Source organism: Salvelinus fontinalis, chromosome 28 (genome assembly GCF_029448725.1).
Source record: "Salvelinus fontinalis isolate EN_2023a chromosome 28, ASM2944872v1, whole genome shotgun sequence".
NCBI classification, from domain to species: Eukaryota; Metazoa; Chordata; class Actinopteri; order Salmoniformes; family Salmonidae; genus Salvelinus; species Salvelinus fontinalis.
In genome coordinates, this window is record NC_074692.1 from 43,618,498 (window position 1) to 43,636,481 (window position 17,984).

At 47.5% G+C, this 17,984-nt stretch overlaps 1 protein-coding gene across 1 annotated transcript in view; it reads right to left on the reverse strand.

Annotated features, from left to right (window-relative positions):
* The window catches only part of LOC129826759 (anthrax toxin receptor 2-like), a 141,030-nt gene that overhangs the window by 72,521 nt on the left and 50,525 nt on the right, over positions 1-17,984 (reverse strand). Inside the window, exon 12 of the mRNA XM_055887817.1 lies at positions 7,290-7,340. Coding sequence (XP_055743792.1) covers positions 7,290-7,340 — 51 coding nt within the window. The remainder of the gene's footprint in view (positions 1-7,289; positions 7,341-17,984) is intronic.

Below are 17,984 nucleotides of genomic sequence, written 5' to 3' on the forward strand. Positions count from 1 at the left end.
TTACCCTGGTGCTGCCCCTTACCCTGGGGCTGCCCCTTACCCTGGTGCTGCCCCTTACCCTGGTGCTGCCCCTTACCCTGGTGCTGCCCCTTACCCTGGTGCTGCCCCTTACCCTGGTACTGCCCCTGACCCTGGTACTGCCCCTTACCCTGGTACTGGTCCTTAGTCCGGAGCTGTCCCTTAGTCCGGAACTCCCCCTTAATGCAATGGGGTTAATGTGGAGGGGGGTCGTTTGGAGTAAGCCTAGGAGGTGGTTAGGTACTGTGGTGACGTGGGGACTACGACCAGAGCCGGAGCCGCCACCGTGGAGGGGAGCCCACCCAGACCCTCCCCTAGACTGTGTATGGTGCGCCCGGAGTTCGCGCCTCAAGGGGGGGGTTATGTCACGCCCTGGCCTTATTATTCTTTGTTTTCTTTATTATTTTAGTTAGGTCAGGGTGTGACATGGGGAATGTTTATGTTTTGTTGGTTTTGGGTGTTTATTTGGTAAAGGGGTTATGGGGTGTAGTAGATGGTTTTGTGTTGAGTGTATATGTCTAGCGTTGTCTATGTTGGTTAGTTATCTAGGAGAGTCTATGGTTACCTGAATGAGTTCCCAATTAGAGACAGCTGATTTCGGTTGTCTCTGATTGGGAGCCTTATTTAGGGTAGCCATAGGCTCTCATTGGTTGTGGGTAATTGTCTATGTAAGAACGTTTGTAGCCTGTATGTTTGTGCACAACGTTTGTAGCTTCACGGTCGTTTTGTTGTTTTGTTAAAGTGTTTTGTGTCGTGTTCATCTTCGTGGTGTTAATAAAGAAGATGGCTTATTTTCCAACTGCTGCGTTTTGGTCCATCAATCCGCCACACGATCGTGACAGCATGTGAATAGAATGACCCTGAAAACTTGGACTTAGAAGTCAATGCTGGGTGATGTGATGCTGGGTGTTGTAATGCTGGGTGATGTAATGCTGGGTGTTGTAATGCTGGGTGATGTAATGCTGGGTGTTGTAATGCTGGGTGATGTGATGCTGGGTGATGTGATGCTGGGTGATGTAATGCTGGGTGATGTAATGCTGGGTGATGTAATGCTGGGTGTTGTAATGCTGGGTGATGTAATGCTGGGTGCTGGGTGATGTAATGCTGGGTGATGTAATGCTGGGTGATGTAATGCTGGGTGTTGTAATGCTGGGTGATGTAATGCTGGGTGTTGTAATGCTGGGTGATGTAATGCTGGGTGATGTAATGCTGGGTGTTGTAATGCTGGGTGCTGGGTGATGTAATGCTGGGTGATGTAATGCTGGGTGTTGGGTGTTGTAATGCTGGGTTATGTAATGCTGGGTGTTGGGTGTTGTAATGCTGGGTGATGTAATGCTGGGTGCTGGGTGTTGTAATGCTGGGTGATGTAATGCTGGGTGTTGGGTGATGTAATGCTGGGTGTTGTAATGCTGGGTGATGTAATGCTGGGTGCTGTAATGCTGGGTGATGTAATGCTGGGTGTTGGGTGTTGTAATGCTGGGTGATGTAATGCTGGGTGTTGGGTGTTGTAATGCTGGGTGATGTAATGCTGGGTGTTGGGTGATGTAATGCTGGGTGTTGTAATGCTGGGTGATGTAATGCTGGGTGCTGTAATGCTGGGTGATGTAATGCTGGGTGATGTAATGCTGGGTGTTGGGTGTTGTAATGCTGGGTGATGTAATGCTGGGTGCTGGGTGTTGTAATGCTGGGTGATGTAATGCTGGGTGTTGGGTGATGTAATGCTGGGTGATGTAATGCTGGGTGATGTAATGCTGGGTGATGTAATGCTGGGTGATGTAATGCTGGGTGTTGGGTGTTGTAATGCTGGGTGATGTAATGCTGGGTGTTGGGTGTTGTAATGCTGGGTGATGTAATGCTGGGTGCTGGGTGTTGTAATGCTGGGTGATGTAATGCTGGGTGCTGGGTGTTGTAATGCTGGGTGATGTAATGCTGGGTGCTGTAATGCTGGGTGTTGGGTGATGTAATGCTGGGTTATGTGATGCTGGGTGATGTAATGCTGGGTGATGTAATGCTGGGTGTTGTAATGCTGGGTGATGTAATGCTGGGTGCTGGGTGATGTAATGCTGGGTGATGTAATGCTGGGTGTTGTAATGCTGGGTGATGTAATGCTGGGTGATGTAATGCTGGGTGATGTAATGCTGGGTGATGTAATGCTGGGTGATGTAATGCTGGGTGATGTAATGCTGGGTGATGTAATGCTGGGTGATGTAATGCTGGGTGATGTAATGCTGGGTGATGTAATGCTGGGTGATGTAATGCTGGGTGCTGGGTGATGTAATGCTGGGTGATGTAATGCTGGGTGCTGGGTGATGTAATGCTGGGTGTTGTAATGCTGGGTGATGTAATGCTGGGTGATGTAATGCTGGGTGTTGTAATGCTGGGTGCTGTAATGCTGGGTGATGTGATGCTGGGTGATGTGATGCTGGGTGATGTAATGCTGGGTGTTGTAATGCTGGGTGTTGTAATGCTGGGTGATGTAATGCTGGGTGCTGGGTGATGTAATGCTGGGTGCTGGGTGATGTAATGCTGGGTGTTGTAATGCTGGGTGATGTAATGCTGGGTGATGTAATGCTGGGTGCTGTAATGCTGGGTGTTGTAATGCTGGGTGTTGTAATGCTGGGTGTTGTAATGCTGGGTGATGTAATGCTGGGTGATGTAATGCTGGGTGATGTAATGCTGGGTGATGTAATGCTGGGTGATGTAATGCTGGGTGTTGTAATGCTGGGTGATGTAATGCTGGGTGCTGGGTGATGTAATGCTGGGTGATGTAATGCTGGGTGATGTAATGCTGGGTGTTGTAATGCTGGGTGATGTAATGCTGGGTGATGTAATGCTGGGTGATGTAATGCTGGGTGTTGTAATGCTGGGTGATGTAATGCTGGGTGATGTAATGCTGGGTGTTGTAATGCTGGGTGATGTAATGCTGGGTGATGTAATGCTGGGTGTTGTAATGCTGGGTGATGTAATGCTGGGTGATGTAATGCTGGGTGTTGTAATGCTGGGTGTTGTAATGCTGGGTGATGTAATGCTGGGTGCTGGGTGATGTAATGCTGGGTGTTGTAATGCTGGGTGTTGTAATGCTGGGTGATGTAATGCTGGGTGATGTAATGCTGGGTGCTGGGTGATGTAATGCTGGGTGCTGTGATGCTGGGTGATGTAATGCTGGGTGATGTAATGCTGGGTGTTGTAATGCTGGGTGATGTAATGCTGGGTGATGTAATGCTGGGTGCTGTAATGCTGGGTGTTGTAAGGCTGGGTGATGTAATGCTGGGTGTTGTAATGCTGGGTGTTGTAATGCTGGGTGATGTAATGCTGGGTGATGTAATGCTGGGTGATGTAATGCTGGGTGTTGTAATGCTGGGTGATGTAATGCTGGGTGTTGTAATGCTGGGTGATGTAATGCTGGGTGTTGTAATGCTGGGTGTTGTAATGCTGGGTGATGTAATGCTGGGTGATGTAATGCTGGGTGATGTAATGCTGGGTGATGTAATAGTGGGTGTTGTAATGCTGGGTGTTGTAATGCTGGGTGTTGTAATGCTGGGTGATGTAATGCTGGGTGATGTAATGCTGGGTGTTGTAATGCTGGGTGATGTAATGCTGGGTGCTGTAATGCTGGGTGTTGTAATGCTGGGTGTTGTAATGCTGGGTGATGTAATGCTGGGTGATGTAATGCTGGGTGATGTAATGCTGGGTGCTGGGTGATGTAATGCTGGGTGTTGTAATGCTGGGTGTTGTAATGCTGGGTGCTGGGTGATGTAATGCTGGGTGTTGTAATGCTGGGTGTTGTAATGCTGGGTGCTGGGTGATGTAATGCTGGGTGTTGTAATGCTGGGTGTTGTAATGCTGGGTGATGTAATGCTGGGTTATGTGATGCTGGGTGATGTAATGCTGGGTGTTGTAATGCTGGGTGATGTAATGCTGGGTTATGTGATGCTGGGTGATGTAATGCTGGGTGATGTAATGCTGGGTGATGTAATGCTGGGTGTTGTAATGCTGGGTGTTGTAATGCTGGGTGATGTAATGCTGGGTTATGTGATGCTGGGTGATGTAATGCTGGGTGATGTAATGCTGGGTGCTGGGTGATGTAATGCTGGGTGTTGTAATGCTGGGTGCTGTAATGCTGGGTGCTGTAATGCTGGGTGATGTAATGCTGGGTGATGTAATGCTGGGTGATGTAATGCTGGGTGTTGTAATGCTGGGTGTTGTAATGCTGGGTGATGTAATGCTGGGTGATGTAATGCTGGGTGATGTAATGCTGGGTGTTGTAATGCTGGGTGTTGTAATGCTGGGTGTTGTAATGCTGGGTGATGTAATGCTGGGTGTTGTAATGCTGGGTGCTGGGTGATGTAATGCTGGGTGATGTAATGCTGGGTGTTGTAATGCTGGGTGTTGTAATGCTGGGTGATGTAATGCTGGGTGTTGTAATGCTGGGTGTTGTAATGCTGGGTGTTGTAATGCTGGGTGTTGTAATGCTGGGTGATGTAATGCTGGGTGATGTAATGCTGGGTGCTGGGTGATGTAATGCTGGGTGATGTAATGCTGGGTGATGTAATGCTGGGTGCTGGGTGATGTAATGCTGGGTGATGTAATGCTGGGTGTTGTAATGCTGGGTGTTGTAATGCTGGGTGTTGTAATGCTGGGTGTTGTAATGCTGGGTGTTGTAATGCTGGGTGATGTAATGCTGGGTGATGTAATGCTGGGTGATGTAATGCTGGGTGCTGGGTGATGTAATGCTGGGTGTTGTAATGCTGGGTGTTGTAATGCTGGGTGTTGTAATGCTGGGTGATGTAATGCTGGGCGCTGGGTGATGTAATGCTGGGCGCTGGGTGATGTAATGCTGGGTGCTGGGTGATGTAATGCTGGGTGATGTAATGCTGGGTGTTGTAATGCTGGGTGATGTAATGCTGGGTGATGTAATGCTGGGTGCTGGGTGATGTAATGCTGGGTGATGTAATGCTGGGTGCTGTAATGCTGGGTGTTGTAATGCTGGGTGATGTAATGCTGGGTGATGTAATGCTGGGTGATGTAATGCTGGGTGCTGGGTGATGTAATGCTGGGTGTTGTAATGCTGGGTGTTGTAATGCTGGGTGTTGTAATGCTGGGTGATGTAATGCTGGGTGATGTAATGCTGGGTGATGTAATGCTGGGTGTTGTAATGCTGGGTGATGTAATGCTGGGTGATGTAATGCTGGGTGATGTAATGCTGGGTGATGTAATGCTGGGTGTTGTAATGCTGGGTGATGTAATGCTGGGTGATGTAATGCTGAGTGCTGGGTGATGTAATGCTGGGTGATGTAATGCTGGGTGATGTAATGCTGGGTGATGTAATGCTGGGTGATGTAATGCTGGGTGATGTAATGCTGGGTGATGTAATGCTGGGTGATGTAATGCTGGGTGCTGTAATGCTGGGTGTTGTAATGCTGGGTGATGTAATGCTGGGTGATGTAATGCTGGGTGCTGGGTGATGTAATGCTGGGTGATGTAATGCTGGGTGCTGGGTGATGTAATGCTGGGTGTTGTAATGCTGGGTGATGTAATGCTGGGTGCTGTAATGCTGGGTGATGTAATACTGGGTGATGTAATGCTGGGTGATGTGATGCTTGATTATGAAACATATTAAATGTGAGCCTCCCAGTGGATTTGATGTCAGCTAGTGTTGAAATGAGGAACAGATTTACTGCAGACCTCTCTGTGCACGATGACAACCTGTCTGATCTTTGGCTTGCGTCATTTATAGTTGGTAAGGACATCAGCTCCTTCAAGAGCAGCAAGTAGAGTTTTGATTCAATAGTATCTGTTGGTCCTGAGTTGTTCTACTGAGTTGTTCTACTGAGTTGTTCTACTGAGTTGTTCCACTGAGTTGTCTACTGAGTTGTTCCGCAGAGTTGTTCCACTGAGTTGTTCTACTGAGTTGTTCCACTGAGTTGTTCCACTGAGTTGTTCCACTGAGTTGTTCCACTGAGTTGTTCCACTGAGTTGTTCTACTGAGTTGTTCTACTGAGTTGTTCCACTGAGTTGTTCTACTGAGTTGTTCTACTGAGTTGTTCTACTGAGTTGTTCTGCAGAGTTGTTCTGCAGAGTTGTTCTGCAGAGTTGTTCTGCAGAGTTGTTCTGCAGAGTTGTTCCACTGAGTTGTTCCACTGAGTTGTTCCACTGAGTTGTTCCACTGAGTTGTTCCACTGAGTTGTTCCACTGAGTTGTTCCACTGAGTTGTTCTCCTGAGTTGTTCTCCTGAGTTGTTCCACTGAGTTGTTCTCCTGAGTTGTTCTCCTGAGTTGTTCTCCTGAGTTGTTCTCCTGAGTTGTTCTCCTGAGTTGTTCTACTGAGTTGTTCTACTGAGTTGTTCTACTGAGTTGTTCTACTGAGTTGTTCTCCTGAGTTGTTCTCCTGAGTTGTTCTCCTGAGTTGTTCTACTGAGTTGTTCTACTGAGTTGTTCTACTGAGTTGTTCTCCTGAGTTGTTCTCCTGAGTTGTTCTCCTGAGTTGTTCTACTGAGTTGTTCTACTGAGTTGTTCTGCTGAGTTGTTCTGCTGAGTTTTTCCCCTTAATTGTTCTACTGAGTTGTTCTACTGAGTTGTTCCACTGAGTTGTTCCACTGAGTTGTTCCAGGAAGTAAAGAGAGGACGGCTTCACACCACTCTCTCACTTGTGTATCTTACCTGGTTATTTTCAGATGATCACATTTAGCTATTTTCTAGCTTTGGCAAGTATATGTGTTTTTTTTTTTTTAAATATCCCAGTTAGCTCATCTCCCTGTAGGCTAACCCCACCCCGTGGCTGCAACCCTTCTAATTTAGTGTACCCTGCGCGGAACAAACCATGTGGAATTCCTGATCCAGGGTGGGAGTTGACGACTCCACGGTGCCTCCCTACAGAGCAGTAAGGGGAAGTGTCCCTCCTTACCTTTAGGAACAGGCCTTTGTTGTTGTACTAGCTTTTCACATTTTGAACTTATTTTTTCTAGATTTTTTTTTTTTTTTTTACTATAATATAACAATCTCAAATATAATATTATTATATTACATTTTAGATGTTTGTCTGTAAAGTAATGTATTACTACAGGGTCACGTGGATGAAAGGCTGACATGTTTTCAGGGTAAACACTGAGACACTGTTATTCTCTGTCTGAGGACCTGTTGAGTGATCTGACAGCACAGGAGAGAACTCAAATAAATGTGGCTGTATCCTAACCGCATTGTGAAGATGTGTGTGTGTGTGTGTGTGTGTGTGTGTGTGTGTGGTGTGTGTGTGTGTGTGTGTGATGTACTCACGGGTGGCGGAGGCCTTGAGGGAGCAGGAGGAGGAGGAGGGGGTTTAATGACCTGAAACACAAACAGTAAGCTGTCAAATAAGCTGTCAGGGCAGGACACACAGACACACACAGACAAACACAGAGATACACACAGATACACGCAGACACATAGACACACACACACACACACACACACACAGATACACACAGATACACAGACACACACACAGACACACACATAGACACACACATACACACACATGCCTCACTAACGACACCTTTTGCCTATTCCCTGCCTGTACTTTAGCCTGTTGGATTTCCTGTTATCTACCTATTGCCTGAAATCCCGGACAACGCTACTAGCCTTTCCCCTGCCTGTACTGTTGCCCTTTTGGACCCCCTGTGACCCAGCTACCGGCCTCCTCTTGTGGTCCTTTGCAATAAACACCTGTGGAGCCCTGCGCTTGAAACCAGCTCTCTGTCTCCCCTCGTGTTCATTACAACTGCTGATAACGAGGTCCTTCCTGAGAACCAACACAGGGCCCCTGGTACAAAACAATACAATAAAGAGACACTCCAAATCAACTAGTTGACAGGGGAGAGTCTTTGGGGTGAGAGCAGCTTCCTGTTTATCCCGTATGCTTTCCAAATGGCACCCTATTCCCTACATAGTGCACTACTGTTGACCAGATTCCTATTCCCTATATAGTGCACTACTTTAGACCAGAGCCCTATTCCCTATATAGTGCACTACTGTAGACCAGAGCCCTATTCCCTATATAGTGCACTACTGTAGACCAGAGCCCTATTCCCTATATAGTGCACTACTATAGACCAGAGCCCTAGTCCCTATATAGTGCACTACTATAGACCAGAGCCCTAGTCCCTATATAGTGCACTACTATAGACCAGAGCCCTAGTCCCTATATAGTGCACTACTATAGACCAGAGCCCTATTCCCGATATAGTGTACTACTATAGACCAGAGCCCTATGACACTCTATTCCCTATATAGTGCACTACTTTAGACCAGAGCCCTATTCCTTATATAGTGCACTACTGTAGACCAGAGCCCTATTCCCTATATAGTGCACTACTTTAGACCAGAGCCCTATGACACACTATTCCCTACATAGTGCACTACTTTTGAGCAGAGCTCTATGATCCCTATGGATCCTTGGTCAAAAGCAGTGCACTATGTAGGTAATAGACTCCATTTGGGAAGCAGTCCTGGTAATTAATTGGACAGGGTTCAGTGCTCCCAAGCAGCAATCCCCCAATCAGAAAGTCCTAAAGAGGTAATTAACATCAATGAGACGCAGAGAGGAGAGTGAAAAGAGGAGAGCAGACAAAATAAGATATGAGAAGAAAGAGAGGTGAGGAAAAGACACACACACAGGAGAGAGGGGAGAGGAGAGAGGAGAGAGGAGAGAGGAGAGAGGAGAGAGGAGAGAGGAGAGAGGAGAGAGGAGAGAGGAGAGAGGAGAGGAAAAGACACACACACAGACACACACACACACACCGCACACAGACACACACACAAACACACACACACTGCACACGGACATACACACACACCGCACACAGACACACACCGCACACACACACCGCACACACACACCACACACAGACACACACTCACACCGCACACAGATACATACACACCACACACAGACACACACACACCGCACACAGACACACACCACACACAAACACACACACACCGCACACAGACACACAAACACCGCACACAGACACACACCACACACCACACAGGCACACACACACACACACCGCACACAGACACACACATACACAGCACACAGACACACACACACACACACACACCACACAGACACACACACACACACACACACACCGCACACAGACACACACAACACACACAAATACCGCACACAGACACACACCACACAGACACAGACACACACACACACACACACACAGCACACAGACACACAAACACCACACACAGTGGTTGTGACTACTGACTATTGACTGACTAGCAGACCTGTCCTGTCTGTGACAGTGGTTGTGACTATTGACTGACTAGCAGACCTGTCCTGTCTGTGACAGTGGTTGTGACTATTGACTGACTAGCAGACCTGTCCTGTCTGTGACAGTGGTTGTGACTATTGACTGACTAGCAGACCTGTCCTGTCTGTGACAGTGGTTGTGACTATTGACTGACTAGCAGACCTGTCCTGTCTGTGACAGTGGTTGTGACTATTGACTGACTAGCAGACCTGTCCTGTCTGTGACAGTGGCTGTGACTCCTGACTGACTAGCAGACCTGTCCTGTCTGTGACAGTGCCTGTGACTCCTGACTGACTAGCAGACCTGTCCTGTCTGTGACAGTGGCTGTGACTCCTGACTGACTAGCAGACCTGTCCTGTCTGTGACAGTGGTTGTGACTATTGACTGACTAGCAGACCTGTCCTGTCTGTGACAGTGGTTGTGACTATTGACTGACTAGCAGACCTGTCCTGTCTGTGACAGTGGCTGTGACTACTGACTATTGACTGACTAGCAGACCTGTCCTGTCTGTGACAGTGGCTGTGACTACTGACTGACTATCAGACCTGTCCTGTCTGTGACAGTGGCTGTGACTACTGACTATTGACTGACGAGCAGACCTGTCCTGTCTGTGACAGTGGCTGTGACTACTGACTACTGACTGACTAGCAGACCTGTCCTGTCTGTGACAGTGGTTGTGACTACTGACTGACTAGCAGACCTGTCCTGTCTGTGACAGTGGTTGTGACTATTGACTGACTAGCAGACCTGTCCTGTCTGTGACAGTGGCTGTGACTACTGACTGACTAGCAGACCTGTCCTGTCTGTGACAGTGGTTGTGACTATTGACTGACTAGCAGACCTGTCCTGTCTGTGACAGTGGTTGTGACTATTGACTGACTAGCAGACCTGTCCTGTCTGTGACAGTGGTTGTGACTATTGACTGACTAGCAGACCTGTCCTGTCTGTGACAGTGGCTGTGACTACTGACTGACTAGCAGACCTGTCCTGTCTGTGACAGTGGTTGTGACTACTGACTGACTAGCAGACCTGTCCTGTCTGTGACAGTGGCTGTGACTACTGACTATTGACTGACTAGCAGACCTGTCCTGTCTGTGACAGTGGTTGTGACTATTGACTGACTAGCAGACCTGTCTTGTCTGTGACAGTGGTTGTGACTATTGACTGACTAGCAGACCTGTCCTGTCTGTGACAGTGACTGACTAGCAGACCTGTCATGTCTGTGACAGTGACTGACTAGCAGACCTGTCCTGTCTGTGACAGTGGCTGTGACTACTGACTGACTAGCAGACCTGTCCTGTCTGTGACAGTGGTTGTGACTATTGACTGACTAGCAGACCTGTCCTGTCTGTGACAGTGGCTGTGACCTACTGACTGACTAGCAGACCTGTCCTGTCTGTGACAGTGGTTGTGACTATTGACTGACTAGCAGACCTGTCCTGTCTGTGACAGTGGCTGTGACTACTGACAGACTAGCAGACCTGTCCTGTCTGTGACAGTGGTTGTGACTACTGACTGACTAGCAGACCTGTCCTGTCTGTGACAGTGGTTGTGACTACTGACTGACTAGCAGACCTGTCCTGTCTGTGACAGTGGTTGTGACTACTGACTGACTAGCAGACCTGTCCTGTCTGTGACAGTGGCTGTGACTATTGACTGACTAGCAGACCTGTCCTGTCTGTGACAGTGGCTGTGACTACTGACTACTGACTGACTAGCAGACCTGTCCTGTCTGTGACAGTGGCTGTGACTACTGCCAGACTAGCAGACCTGTCCTGTCTGTGACAGTGGTTGTGACTACTGACTGACTAGCAGACCTGTCCTGTCTGTGACAGTGGTTGTGACTACTGACTGACTAGCAGACCTGTCCTGTCTGTGACAGTGGTTGTGACTATTGACTGACTAGCAGACCTGTCCTGTCTGTGACTACTGACTACTGACTGACGAGCAGACCTGTCCTGTCTGTGACAGTGGCTGTGACTACTGACTACTGACTGACGAGCAGACCTGTCCTGTCTGTGACAGTGGCTGTGACTACTGACTGACGAGCAGACCTGTCCTGTCTGTGACAGTGGTTGTGACTACTGACTGACTAGCAGACCTGTCCTGTCTGTGACAGTGGCTGTGACTACTGACTGACGAGCAGACCTGTCCTGTCTGTGACAGTGGCTGTGACTACTGACTGACTAGCAGACCTGTCCTGTCTGTGACAGTGGTTGTGACTACTGACTGACTAGCAGACCTGTCCTGTCTGTGACAGTGGCTGTGACTACTGACTGACGAGCAGACCTGTCCTGTCTGTGACAGTGGCTGTGACTACTGACTGACTAGCAGACCTGTCCTGTCTGTGACAGTGGTTGTGACTACTGACTGACTAGCAGACCTGTCCTGTCTGTGACAGTGGCTGTGACTACTGACTGACGAGCAGACCTGTCCTGTCTGTGACAGTGGCTGTGACTCCGGTGCAGTTATACCCACCTCTCCTGTTAATGCAGCTAATGTACTGTTGTCATTATATTAATGACAAAATAATCAATTAGGGTTAATTAAATGCTCTTTGACTCAAATCCAGTCACGTCTGTGAGTTTGTCTATCTTCCTGTCTGTCTGTCAGCTCTACACTAGAATGATTAACGTCATTTTAGGCAGACCGTACGTTCGCGGATTAGCTCCTTTTATTAAGTAATTATGCAGCAGATTTCCAGGACATATTGTGGGATAAATAAAGCATTATACAAATGACTGTGGATCTGCTGTTACAGGACGTGGCTGTGTAGTTCTCTAACTACCAGACAAACAGATGTGGCCAGGGACGGGACGCTAACAGCAAGCGTAGCGGAAGCATGCGGTGCTCGCACAGTAATTCATAAACTAGCTATGTCTCTGGTTACTTAACCGTGTGTGTGTGTGTGTGTGTGTGTGTGTGTGTGTGTGTGTGTGTGTGTGTGTGTGTGTGTGTGTGTGTGTGTGTGTGTGTGTGTGTGTGTGTGTGTGTGTGTGTGTGTGTGTGTGTGTGTGTGTGTGTGTGTGTGCGTGTGTTGCTGGATTTTAGTGGATGGGGGGATCCTAATAAATACCAATAAATACTAAATACTTAACCATCTGACATTTAGCCTGATCAAGCCCAAAGCTGCAAAACAAACACCAGGTTCCCTTGACCAATCACAGCCACTCACGGCATCATAACCATATGACCCTCTCTGTTAATTGTCCAATTGGAATTGCTAATGTTAATCCCATTAATTTTATCCCCATCTTAAACCCTCCATGTTGAGTCAAGCTGTTTAAAACCCACTATGTTGAGTCAAAATGTTTAAACCCTCCATGTTGAGTCAAGCTGTTTAAACCCTCCATGTTGAGTCAAACTGTTTAAATCCTCCATTTTGAGTCAAGCTGTTTAAACCCACCAAGTTTAGTCAAACTGTTTAAACCCTCCATTTTGATTAAAGCTGTTTAAACCCTCCATGTTGTGTCAAGCTGTTGGAACACTCCACGTTGAGTCAAGCTGTTTAAACCCTCCATGTTGAGTCAAGCTGTTTAAAACCCTCCATTTTGAGTCAAGCTGTTTAAACCCTCCACGTTGAGTCAAGCTGTTGGAACCCTCCATGTTGAGTCAAGTTGTTAAACCCTCCATGTTGAGTCAAGCTGTTTAAACGTCTATGTATAGTCAAGCTGTTTAAACCCTCCATGTTGAGTCAAGCTGTTTAAACCCTCCATGTTGAGTCAAGCTGTTGGAACCCTCCATGTTGAGTCAAGCTGTTCAAAACCCACTATGTTGAGTCAAGCTGTTTAAACCCTCCATGTTGAGTCTAGCTGTTTAAACCCTCCATGTTGAATCAAGCTGTTGAAACCCTCCATGTTGAGTCAAGCTGTTTAAACCCTCCATGTTGAGTCAAGCTGTTTAAACCCTCCATGTTGAGTCAAGCTGTTCAAAACCCACTATGTTGAGTCAAGCTGTTTAAACCCTCCATGTTGAGTCAAGCTGTTTAAACCCTCCATGTTGAGTCAAGCTGTTGAAACCCTCCATGTTGAGTCAAGCTGTTTAAACCCCACTATGTTGAATCAAGCTGTTGAAACCCTCCATGTTGAGTCAAGCTGTTTAAACCCTCCATGTTGAGTCAAGCTGTTGAAACCCTCCATGTTGAGTCAAGCTGTTTAAAACCCACTATACTGAGTCAAGCTGTTTAAACTCTCCATGATGAGTCAAGCTGTTTAAACCCTCCATGATGAGTCAAGCTGTTTCAGCAGCTTATCCTGGCATATCCAGTAGCAGGTAGCATATTTGCAAATTATAAATGATGCACTTCATTAGGAACAAATTAAACCTGTTTGAGAGAAATGCTGAAGGTAATGATTTTTAGGGATGTTTACACAGCCAACGATTGCACATAATGGGATTCCATTTAGGATCTACTGTACACATTAAAGTTTAGCACGATCTGACAGGAAATATTGAACACCGCATAATAACAAGAGGTGAGAGACAGGTCGAGGGCATAGCAGGAGAGAAACTATTCAAGCCTCTTTCCCAGCAGCCCCTCTGTTCCTGAGTGACAGCAGCGCCATATTCTCCCACTCGTCATCCACGTGATAGAAGACAGAAAGCTATATTGTGCTCTGTGTCTTTAAGCCCACCACAACACACATACATCCCTGTATGAAAAACTGATTAAAACAACAGATTCAGGAGGGGGTAGTTCCTATCAGGGTAGGAGGGGGGGGGGGTGTAGTTTAATCAGGGTAGGAGAGAGGGGTGTAGTTTAATCAGGGTAGGAGAGAGGGGTGTAGTTTAATTAGGGTAGGAGAGAGGGGTGTAGTTTAATCAGGGTAGGAGAGAGGGGTGTAGTTTAATCAGGGTAGGAGAGAGGGGTGTAGTTTAATCAGGGTAAGAGGGGGGTGTAGTTTAATCAGGGTATGAGGAGGGGTGTAGTTCAATCAGGGTAGGAGGTGGGGTGTAGTTTAATCAGGGTAGGAGAGAGGGGTGTAGTTTAATTAGGGTAGGAGAGAGGGGTGTAGTTTAATCAGGGTAGGAGAGAGGGGTGTAGTTTAATCAGGGTAGGAGAGAGGGGTGTAGTTTAATCAGGGTAAGAGGGGGGTGTAGTTTAATCAGGGTAGGAGGTGGGGTTTAGTTTAATCAGGGTAGGATAGGGGGGTGTAGTTTAATCAGGGTAGGAGAGAGGGGGTGGAGTTTAATCAGGGTAAGAGGGGGGTGTAGTTTAATCAGGGTAGGAGGTGGGGTGTAGTTTAATCAGGGTAGGAGAGAGGGGTGTAGTTTAATTAGGGTAGGAGAGAGGGGTGTAGTTTAATCAGGGTAGGAGAGAGGGGTGTAGTTTAATCAGGGTAAGAGGGGGGTGTAGTTTAATCAGGGTAGGAGAGAGGGGTGTAGTTTAATCAGGGTAGGAGAGAGGGGTGTAGTTTAATCAGGGTAAGAGGGGGGTGTAGTTTAATCAGGGTAAGAGGGGGGTGTAGTTTAATCAGGGTAGGAGGTGGGGTTTAGTTTAATCAGGGTAGGAGAGAGGGGTGTAGTTTAATCATGGTAGGAGAGAGGGGTGTAGTTCAATCAGGGTAGGAGAGGGGGTGTAGTTTAATCAGGGTAGGAGAGAGGGGTGTAGTTCAATCAGGGTAGGAGAGAGGGGTGTAGTTTAATTAGGGTAGGAGAGAGGGGTGTAGTTTAATCAGGGTAAGAGGGGGGTGTAGTTTAATCAGGGTAAGAGGGGGGTGTAGTTTAATCAGGGCAAGAGGGGGGTGTAGTTTAATCAGGGTAGGAGGTGGGGTTTAGTTTAATCAGGGTAGGAGAGAGGGGTGTAGTTTAATCATGGTAGGAGAGAGGGGTGTAGTTTAATCAGGGTAGGAGAGAGGGGTGTAGTTCAATCAGGGTAGGAGAGAGGGGTGTAGTTTAATCAGGGTAGGAGAGAGGGGTGTAGTTTAATCAGGGTAGTAGAGAGGGTGTGTGTGTGTGTGTGTGTGTGTGTGTGTGTGTGTGTGTGTGTGTGTGTGTGTGTGTGTGTGTGTGTGTGTGTGTGTGTGTGTGATCCTGTCATCATCCCAACCTATCCTCACCGCCTCATCCTGACTGTTGTGACTCTGAAACCAGCTGAAACCTGACAGACTGGGTGTTGAAATATTAACAACGCACACAAATGCCCTCTTCTCCTTTCACCCTCTCCTCCCTTATCCCTCATCCTCTTCCCCTCTCCTCCTCTACCTCTCCTCTCCTCCCCTCCTCATCCTCTTCCTCTCCCAACCCCCTCTCCTCCCTTATCCTTCATCCTCTTCCCCTCTCCTCTTCTCCTCTCCTCCTCCAACTCTCCTCTTCTCCTCTCCTCCTCTACCTCTCCTCTTCTCCTCCCCTCCTCCTCCTCTTCCCCTCTCCTCCTCTCTTCCTCTAACCCTTCCCCCTCTCCTCCTCTCCCTCTTCCCCTCTCTTCCTCTTCCCTCTCCTCCTCTCCTCTACCCCTTCCCCCTCTCCTCCTCTCCCCTCTCTCCTCCTCTCCCCTCCCCTCCTCCTCTCCATCTCCCCCACCCCCTCCCCTCCTATACCCTCCCCTCCTCCTCTCTCCTCCTCTCCCCAGGTCCCTGATGGAGAGCAGCAGCAGCTCCAGCACCAAGACAAACACATCCCCAGCCAGACATGCTGCAGGGGATTTACATTGCAATGTCTTTGTTAGTTTTCCAAAATATGCTTCCATCTCATCCTGGACGAAGAGAGGTGACGCATATAATTATGACATTATTATTGGCAGTATTATTTATTATTTGGAGGCTGCTGCTGGTGATACTGTTGGTGTTGGTGATACTGATTGGTGATGGTATTGGTGATTGGTGATGGTATTGGTGATGGTATTGGTGATGGTATTGGTGATGGTATTGGTGATTGGTGATGGTGTTGGTAATGGTGATTGTGTTGGTATTTGGTGATGGTATTGGTGATGGTATTTGTGATTGGTGACGGGATTGGTGATGGTATGGTGATTGGTGATGGTGTTTGTAATGGTAATGGTGATTGTGTTGGTGATTGGTGATGGTATTTGTGAAGGTTTTGGTGATGTTTTGGTGATGGTATTGGTGATTGTCATGGTGATGGTGTTGGTAATGGTGATGGTTTTGGAGATTAGTGATGGTACTGGTGATGGTATTGGTGATGGTATTGGTGATTGGTGATGGTATTGGTGATGGTATTGGTGATGGTATTGGTGATTGGTGATGGTATTGGTGATGGTATTGGTGATGGTTTTGGTGATGGTATTGGTGATTGGTGATGGTATTGGTGATGGTATTGGTGATGGGATTGGTGATGGTATTGGTGATGGTATTGGTGATGGTTTTGGTGATGGTATTGGTGATTGGTGATGGTATTGGTGATTGGTGATGGTATTGGTGATGGTTTTGGTGATTGGTGATGGTATTGGTGATGGTTTTGGTGATGGTATTGGTGATTGGTGATGGTATTGGTGATGGTATTGGTGATTAGTGATGGTATTGGTGATTGGTGATTGGTGATGGTATTGGTGATGGTATTGGTGATGGTTTTGGTGATGGTTTTGGTGATGGTATTGGTGATTGGTGATTGGTGATGGTATTGGTGATGGTAATGGTGATTGTGTTGGTAATTGGTGATGGTATTGGTGATGGTATTGGTGATTGGTGATGGTATTGGTGATGGTATATTTCTGTTTGTCAGGGTTCCCATATAGAAGAGGGGGACAGAGGGGGTCAAAGGTCATACCATCCTGTAGACATTATATATGTCCTGAAACCATCATCTGTAAACTGTGGGCTTTTCTAAATGGAGAGAGGAAGACGTGAAATGGGTTGCGGGAGGGGGGGAGGGGGGGGGGGGGGGGAGGGGGGGGGGGGGGGGGGGGGGGGGGTTTATATGCTAATGACAAAGCACTGAGAATCCATGAGCTTCCATAAAAACATATTGAAACTCCCCACAAAGGAGGAAAATATGATATATGACGTACAAAAAAAGGTTTGGTGTGAACAAAGGCTATGAAAACGATATTTAATATCAACCGAACAAACCATCATAACACGAAACACGAGATGGGGAATAGAAAAATCTGCGACAAAAAAAAAAGAAGAAGAGAAGTGCTTCCTGGAAGAGCAGAGCCACACGACACTAAACAGGCTCTACTGTTTCCAGATACAGGATGTGGTAAAGATCTGAGAGTTAAATAGAACACATATATCTATCGCTATGGTTACTACTTCCTGTTCCCTTTCTGTTCCAGCCTCTTCCTCTGTGGTGCTGTGCAGCTCTTTGCAGGCAGTATGAGGTAAAACGGGGGGGTGAAGAAGAGTTTAACAGTGGAGCTGGCTGCCTGCCAATGCCAATCACCTCAACTCAGCTGAGCTCTTGAACAATGTGGAGACCGCAGAGCATGGTTGGCACGAGCACAACCATTCATGACTGGCTTGTCCGTGATGGTGGAGTTTACCTGGCGTCATCCCACAGGGAGGGAGGGCTGATGCTGGGGCATGGTTATAGTAACGGCTTTTGGCTAAGGCTTAGACTGGGTTGTCCGTGATGGTGGAGTTTACCTGGCGTCATCCCACAGGGAGGGAGGGCTGATGCTGGGGCATGGTTATAGTAATGGCTTTTGGCTAAGGCTTAGACTAGGTTGTCCGTGATGGTGGAGTTTACCTGGCGTCAT